Source organism: Diabrotica undecimpunctata, unplaced genomic scaffold (assembly GCF_040954645.1).
Source record: "Diabrotica undecimpunctata isolate CICGRU unplaced genomic scaffold, icDiaUnde3 ctg00000801.1, whole genome shotgun sequence".
Classification (NCBI taxonomy): Eukaryota; Metazoa; Arthropoda; class Insecta; order Coleoptera; family Chrysomelidae; genus Diabrotica; species Diabrotica undecimpunctata.
The window spans coordinates 20,051-29,133 of NW_027312046.1; the positions used below are offsets into that span (position 1 = coordinate 20,051).

General features: G+C 29.6%; 1 protein-coding gene across 1 annotated transcript; it reads right to left on the reverse strand.

The window, feature by feature from the left end:
- Positions 1-2,594: 2,594 nt before the first annotated feature.
- LOC140431468 (uncharacterized) lies at positions 2,595-7,588 on the reverse strand. Its single transcript, XM_072519388.1, has 2 exons — positions 2,879-7,588; positions 2,595-2,825 (listed from the first exon to the last, which is right to left on the reverse strand). The coding sequence occupies exon 1, from the start codon at positions 7,076-7,078 to the stop codon at positions 3,350-3,352; it is 3,729 nt and encodes a 1,242-aa protein (XP_072375489.1). The 5' UTR covers positions 7,079-7,588; the 3' UTR covers positions 2,595-2,825; positions 2,879-3,349.
- Between the last annotated feature and the right edge of the window lie 1,495 nt (positions 7,589-9,083).

Below are 9,083 nucleotides of genomic sequence, written 5' to 3' on the forward strand. Positions count from 1 at the left end.
CAAAACTGGAAAGATGCAGTAAGATATGTAATAGAAGAAGAACAAAAAATGTGGGATCTTGATCACATAATTGATGCGACCATAGAGACACAACCGCTAATTATTAACCCTCAAGATGACTCGGATTCCAAAGTTAATCCTATTTATTTTGAATTTGAATAGTTTTCTGATCGTAATTATATAAGGTAAGTAATAGTAGTTGTAATCGTAAGGTATTAAAGGGGAAAGGCGCAAAATGTCGCCTGTCAAAATGTTAAATGTGTTTTAAATGTATCCATTTTTTTTTCAAATCCTGAGAAAACTAAAAAGCATTTTTGAAAAATTTAAAGGCAGAATGAAATATTTATTAGAATAAATAAAAAGTTTCTTTTGCATGCAATATTTTCAATTAAAAATTATACCATATTTTTATCCCTCTTATATAACATATTAAAATAAACATTGTAAAAGTTTTCAGTGACTTTTTGTCCTCAGTAATAATGTAATCTTTCATTCTGCGTTTAAATTTTTCGAAAATATTTATTAGTTTTCTCCGGATTCGAAAATAATGGATACATTTAAAACACATTGAACATTTGGCCGGGCGACATTTGGCGCCTTTCCCCTTAATTAAATAAATGTATCTTTTACAAATGGCAAGAAACTTTTTATTTTTGAATAAAATAAAAAAGTTTAATTAAAACAAACCTACAAATTACATAAGTACAATTTAAAAACTATATTTCTTTAGTTCAAATAAATGTTTCAATCATATACTCTACGACACTTCATCTGTAATACGTCATCTGTAACCATTCAAAATATCTTCGTAATCGGATTATAAGATTAACTGCTGTATTGTATTCCTTCAGATACAAGGTGCGTTAGTCGAAAACATCTTAAACCGTCAGTTTCAGGTGGATTTTTACTATTATATCGTATTACTTATTCTCTCTGCATTTCAGTTCTCTAGTTAGGGTTAAACTTGTAGTGAGCTATCTACAAATTGTGAACCGATTATAGTGTAAATGTAGTGCAAAAACGTTCCATGGCTAATCGAATTAATTAGTGCGCGATACGCATTTCGAACAGAACCATGATTTTCAAAATAAATTTGCACAATTTGGAAGCATTGTTTAGGCGTCAGATTATTCATGCTAAAATGACAAACCAAACTAAACGCTAACTTACATTTCTATACTGCTAAAAAAACACCCAGTATAAGCCAATTCAAAATTGAAATCACTGAAAAATTGAAATTTAATTTTTCAAAATGGACTCTTTTATGTATCATGACTTTTTTTACCAAGCTCATTAATTACTATTTAAATGGGAATAAGCCACAATTAAAGATTAAAATACGTTTATTGACGTTTCAATTTCCACTTCGGAAATCGTTCTCAAAATACAAACATTAGTACATTTTTGAGAACGATTTCCGAAGTGGAAATTGAAACGTCAATAAACGTATTTTAACCTTTAATTGTGACTTATTCCCACTTAAATAGTAATTAATTCAAAATGCCACAAGAAAATAGCCTCAGAACAATACCAAGCTCATTAACTTAAATTTGCGACTATCAGTCGAGTCTTGTGTCCAAACCCGAAGAGAACGACACTTTGTATAGGCAGATCACATTTTTGCTGTCTTTGCTCCGAAATGTAGCTGCTCTTTGTCAAAGCGACACAGCCAGAGCAATCGGGGTTTCCCTAGAAGCGTTTAAAACAAGCTTAATTAGGTAAAAACGCAGTTTTAGGAAAATACACAATTCTCAATGTACTTATGTTTGTTGGTAGTTAAAATTCTTTTAGTTTTCGTGTGCGAGTTTTTTAGTGAATTCTAAATTTAGCTTTAACTTATATATTAGTAGATAAGGAAGCGGGGTCCTGAATCACTTTGGTAACCTGTCCATCAGGGTCTCCGATGCGAAGGTATCGATGCCATGATTTGACCTTGGGGGTGTACAAGAAGTACAAGAAGTGATCGACAATGACCAGAGGGTTGTAAGAACTGGTCGCTTATCGCTTGATCTCTTCTTCTTCTCTCCCGAAGAAGTGATCAACAATGACCAGAGGGTCGTAAGAACTAGTCGCTTATCTCTAGATCTCTTCTTCTCAGCCGAAGAATTGTCACCTACGTTACCTGTATGTTTTTACACCTGTCTCACTTGTCTCTTCTTTGTCTTACCTGTCCTGAAGAAGTAAAAGAATCGGTCGACAATGACCAGAGGGGGTGTCTTTGAGTGGAACGGACCACCTTGTATGTCGAGTGCAAAACTCATCGCTTATCGCTTCATCTCCTCTTCTTTTCGTTAAATTTGTACAGGGTGATCGAAAAAATAAATTTTGTATTGAGACTTGGAAATATTTTAGGTGTTGTTGCGTCAAATTTTTTTTTTTTTGTGTACGATGCTTAGATATATCTGTATAGCCTGCCTAGCCTAGCCTGCCTAGTCTTATCTTTACTTTTAGGAAAAGGAAAAATAACTATGTATCACATAAATGCTTTATTGTGTATATATATTTTAATGATATATGTGGGTAGATGTAAATAAAACAATATTGGATTGATACTATAAATTTTATTTGTTTTGAAACAAGTTATTTATCTGATTAAAAATATACACTCTACTGTTATAATGTATATTTTTCTTAACCTGTCGATAATAGTCCCTCGTCACAGAATCCATGTAACTCGCTCTCACCAAGTTATCATGATGTGAAGAATGACCCCGTAATATTTGGGAATCGTACCGGTCCTTGTACCTGACCACTTCATTGGATACGATTCCATCCCTGATCTTCTGGAGGGATTCGCGGTTCTTTGGAATTACATGGTCTAAAGGCTGAAACATAAAAATAATTAATTAAGAAATATTTGTTTTACAAATACTACTACCTTTGTGTGTTATGATTTAGGCATGGTTTCGAAACAATACAAGTCAGGTAATATGGCTCCATGCATCTCTAAAGAAGTTTGACAAAAACAAAAGAATTTTTTACAGTTTTCACACCATAACGTTCCATACATTTTGATGATAGAAGTAGTAGGTTGGGTGTATGGTATTATTTTTCTTCTTGTATTCGATTGTAATTTTATAAATCTTTTTTGGTCGGTAAAAACTTTTTCCCATGACAATTTACTTTTCTAAAGAAAAAAAAAACAGCTTTAATTACCGATATATTTTTTAAGTTATATGTGAAATAACTTACCACACCATAGAGGACCCATTTTAATTTGTAGATTAATCGGTTAAAGAAAACCTGATGTACAAAAATAGAAAGATAATTTAAAAAACAAACTTTTATTTATTACCAAAATAATAAATAAAGAATAAGGAACTTTTTTACTATCAAACGTATTTAAGAATTATTTATCATTGAAACCCCATGGTAAAGTGTCAGTGCTTAAAAAATTAACCATTCTTTTATCATCATATGGACTAAGTGCAACTTTTCTTTGAGTTATTGTATAGACGTCATGTTTTTTGGAGACAATAGAATTTTGGGAAACCTCTACAATTGTTTTTTTAAATAAACTTTTATAATAATCTTCATAAGTTAGTTCCTTTAAAGCTGATTTCTTAATTCCTTTTGCTTTTTTAATTTCCTGATCCTGATTTAAAGTTTTTATCGTGTACATTTTTGAGCGCAATCCTATAAAATGTGTCATAATTTGACCTTTGTTTTCATCTTTCATCAAGCCCAATACTTTTTTATTCCTTAAGGGAATGTTATAGACATTATTTTCAGTGTACTCTGATGTGTCAAACTTATGAATATCCTCTTTAATATGAGCATATATATCATCAACAAAAAACTGATATATTAAACTATCTGTGTCCGTGTATAATAACTTGGCTTTATCTTGAAATTTTTTTTTAATATAATTATAATGGAAGTCATACAAAATTGTTTTCGAAATATCTAAAATACACATCCCAATGTAAATAGGTTTGTTAAAATTAATTTTCTGTTTTTGCATTTCAATTATTACCATATTTTCATCAAATATGGTACAACTATGAAAATTCGGTTGGGAAATGTAATAGTTAGCACCGTATGTACCACCCAGTTTGTTTACAATTTTTATATCCTTATATTTACGTACATTCTCTATACTTTTGCCATACGGAGCGTTTATAAAAAGTTTGAATAAATTTTTTTCAAATTCATTTTTGCTCTCCTTTCTCAATTCAATGTTTAAGTCAATATATTTCTTTAACCAAGGTGATTGTTTAAATTTTAGGCATCGATGAATCTTAGCAAGCTTCAGTCCCAAGCTAATAACTTGTTTTAAATACATATAATGAATAACATACTTCTTTTTATCATACAATGTCGTTAAGAGTTTTTTAATGGTAGAATTAGAAGTTGGTGGAGTTATGTGTTCTGGACACAATGGCAAATCTTTGTGTGAATTAAAAAGTTCTTTTGGATACTCAAGGTCCACTTCCAGCATGTATCCGTATTCACTATCATTGGGACAATTTAATATATTGTAATTGTAAATATCATTTAAGGGTATCCATTCAAATCCTCCATAAGGAAGGAAATAACTCATAGCTGAACCATATAGATTGTTCACATCAAAGTACATTGTATAAGAGGTCTCTTTACCAGGATTATATTTATCACCCATGTACTTATTGTTCGCTTCTGCATATCTGTTACTACATTGTGACACTCCTCCTCGTTTTGCTTTTTCAAAGAACAAAACCATTTCGATATCTGTTAAAAGCTCTAATTCTACATTTGTTACTTTTAACATGGCATCAAATGCTAACCCTGGTAAAGTAAAATAATGCAAACTATCTAAACCGTATGTTTTTAAACACATCAGTCTAAAGTTTTCAAAAATATCACTTAAAAGTAATACGTCAGTTTTTAAATATAATTCCGCGTACTCTTGCAAGTTTTTTATCTCAAACGTGTTCCAAACAGTGCATGCGTGTTGATAATCCTCATGAGTTATTCCTTCATTATTAATTTTACTAAAGAAACTATCAATAGGTGGCAAGCAAGTATCTTGCAACTTTTCCCAATTATCGAGGTATTCATATGGGAAAACACCTTTTCGTTTAACTAAATTAAATTTAAAATCATCTTCAAAGTACCTTCTCGTTATTTGTTTTTGATCATCATCTAGATTACAGGAAAGTTTATCTAATGAATCAGACATAAATCGAAACGAATCTATAAACCTAAAATTAATATTTGTATTTTGAATGTATTTGGTAAATGATATATACCTCTCTTTGTTTAGAGGAAGTAGTGATATATTACCTTTAACGTTATTATTAAGGCTTTTAATTAAAAAATGTGCGTCATAGCCAGAGAGATTATGAAATGCAATCGGAATTGTATGTGTATTTTGATAATTAGCATTACAAGATCTATGAGCAGCTCCTCGAAATTTTCCTGTAATATGACAATGATCTCTAACTTTATCCAATGGATCGACTATAGGTTTAGTGCAAATATGACAAACAAAACTCAAATTAAAATCATGTCTTTCTTTATCAGTTAATGGACCTAACTTGTTGAATTTTTGCAATAAATTTTCTCTAGTTATTCTCTTTGCTATCTTTTCAAGTTCTCTTACAAACCACACAAGACAGTCGTGACCGGTAAATGATTTATAGTATGATAAGGAATCATTATAAGAAGATTTAAAATAATAAGCTATACTAAAAGCTTCATGCTTTTGAGACAAATAAGTTTTTATATTAGGATCATTGTTATTGTCAATGCATTTTATAAGAATACTTTCTAGATCAGCATAAATAACAAAAGGAACAAGTTCTTTATGTTTAAAATTTTTAAATTTCATAATATTATTCTTTTCTGTTGGTAAAACCATCTTAACTGAATTTGAATTAATACAGTCCTCTAAATGATTTTGTAAGAGTGCATCATTACTAAAATGATTAAAACATCTTTCACAAAACCATTTTTTGTTTCTAACATTTTTAACTTGTTGATTTACTAATCTTGAAAAATTTTTAATATAAGCAAAATGAAATAGATCTTTTCTACACAAAGGACCATCATCCTCATCACTACTATTATTATTTGTACTATTATCTTGAGAATGAATTAAAAGTAAATTAATACGAGGAGAAAAACTAGTCTTACTTAATAGCAAAGGTAAAATTTCCTTTCCTGTTCCTTTTGTTGTAAAAACATTTATTGAAAGTTTATTTAAATTTTCAAATTTAGGGATATCTTTTATGTCAATGGGAAAACTGATATTATGATACTTTAATATCTTACTAAAATGAGGATAAGATGAGGTTCGTGTAACATTGATTTTAGCAGGATGTAACGCTGCAACAATTGACCAGAGAAAACAATAAGGATCAGAATTTTTAATGTTAATTACACTCTTTGTATTGCTTATATATTTAGGTAATTTAACATAGGTGGAAATACCACTCAGTATTGGATTATACCTATTTATATTAACTTTTAAATGTAGAATCTGTGATAGTGCCCAACCACTATCTCTTTCTTGAAATTCCTCAAATTTTTTTAAAATCACATTAATACAATTAATTTTATACCAATCCTTGAGGTCTGTATTTTGGTCAATTGTTACATTTTTGGTTGAAAAATGTTTAATAGAGGTTTCACCATTTTGTGGTTTGATAAAAACACCATATAAAATCAAATTAACTTTTAAAAGACACGACAACAAACTTTTTCTAATTTGAATTGAAAAACTCCTAAAAGCTTTTTCCAAAAATATTTTGGGTTCTTTATATTTTAAATTGACTATTAGCCCTGTTTTTATTCTACTATTAAAACAAGATTCCACATCCTGCCACAATAAACACCTTTTAAGAGTTTTTCTAGCATTTAGTCTGTTCTTAAAGTTTTCAAGATATGTTTTAAGAATAGTTAAATTTGCTTCTATACAGTGAAAATTTTTAACACAAGAAACCCTATTCTTTAAACATTTATTCAAAATAAAAATTTGTTTTTTCAAATATCTTATTACGTTTCGTAAATCAGATTTTCTCTTAATTAATCTACTTACCGATTCCATCTTCTCTACAATCTGGTTGGAAAGTTCATCGACTACTTGCTGACTCATTTTTTTTCACTAGTAACTGGTTCAACTTAACTTGGTAACTTTCGAATGCACAAATAAAACCCAAATATTAGGATGCTCTCCAATTTATACTTATCCAGTAAAAAAAAAATCAATTGACGTATTTCTGTAACTTGTTATTCAACGTGATTATATTTTAGGATCAAAAAGTTTAAATTTATCAATAATTCTGCAAACTAGTTGTTATTAAACGTGATTGTATTTTTAGAGGTCAGAAAGATCAAATCTGATGCAGATAAGTTGTTATTCAATGTGACTGCATTTTTATGGGTCAAAAGATTAAATCTGACGCAAATAAGATGTTGTTCAACGTGACTGCATTTTTATGGGTCAAAAGGGTTAACTCTGATGTAAATAAGTTATTTGCAATGTTTTAAAATTACAAAGTCAGTTTAATGTTAAATTGTTTTTTTTTCTCAGTTTCTTGTTATAAATACAGACAGTCGTTTAAGACTAATCCAATTGTAAGTAGCAAGCAGTGAACAAACAACATCAAGAATGGCAACAGTACCCTGTCAGTTGGTATTTTAACTGAAGATCCGGTTCATTTTCCTATTGAAACGGCTTTCCTTATTATAAAGGAATTGTTTGTGTAAGTATTGAGTTTATTATTTATACACTTTTTTCCTTGTTTATTTCACCATATTTGCATTTGATTTTATTGTTTATCTAAAATAATTTTATACATAATTTTATTTTGTTTTACCTCTTGATATTTTACTAATTTATCTAATTTCTTTTTTCTATATTCTATCTATGTATTTTTTATTCTAATGATCGTATTTTAATAACATTTTTATTTATGATTGTTTAATTTCGTTAAATTTTAGATATGGTGTCAAAGAGGTGTCGATACAGATACAAAAGATACAGATTTAACTTGTTGGACGATGAATTGGAAGAGTTTGAGCGACATCAACAAGTCCAAAAGCAACTTGGGTTGAAGAGACCACTATACATACAAGAGGCACCGGATGAGGCTCTTGCCTCAACATCAGGCAAGAAGCAAAGAACGGTTCCTCCAAGTACAATAGTACATATAGAAGAAGAATGTGATGAGAATGATCTGAATATAGATCATTTTCTAAGTCAAAGGACATAATAAACAAGTAAGTGCTTTCTGCTTCCCACTAGAAAAAAGGTAACTAGTATATATTTTATTTCAGATATGTGTTGGTATTGGAATGAAGATTGAGCGAGAGGAAAATATTTTTGTATGTATATCTGTGTATATATTTTTATAGATTATAATAAAATACTTTTTAATAATATCTCTTTATTTATTTATTACTTACAACTTTTATTCTAATAAAAAATATTGATCAATTTTTTTTCTATATCGACCATTCTTTATTTCACTGTCTTTAAAAATTGATAAGAATCCATAATTCTCTTTCCAGCATATCGAACATATTTTTTTAAAATCTTCAAAAGTCATATCTGTTCCGACGTGGTCATTGTAAATGTGTTTTAGGTTTAAATCGTCTTGTTTGAATACAATTAAAATATTTGCATTGTCTCTTATAAGGTGTTAAGGTATTTTTGCATAACTCTGACTCAAATAAAATGGATCCACCTGAGAATGTCGAGACATGCTAAAGTATTCTCGAATAACATCTTGGTTGTCACAAGCAACATCATCAAAGATAAAAATTGAATTGGGCTTCGCTTCAGATGGGTGCATTATATCCGTACTTCCACTGTAAGTATAATATCCTATTCCTTTAATTGGTTCTAGCAAAGTTTCTAAATATTTGTACTTTGGTTGCATTAATGATTTTGAGTAAATATACACATTTTCAAATTTTAATCCATTAGCATGTTCCAATAGACTTATCATCACATTGGTCTTACCACAATTTGAAGGGCCAACTATAAGACATCGAATAGTTGAAGGGAACAAAACTCCATGCTTTTTAAACTTATTCTCAATTAGTTCCAATAAATTATTCTCCACATCAAGCGTAGTCTTTTGTTTTACAAGCTT

What these genes read in the sequence shown, in the direction of transcription:
- LOC140431468 (XM_072519388.1), bottom strand. Translation starts at nt 7,078, where the DNA reads ATGAGTCAGCAAGTAGTCGATGAACTTTCCAACCAGATTGTAGAGAAG.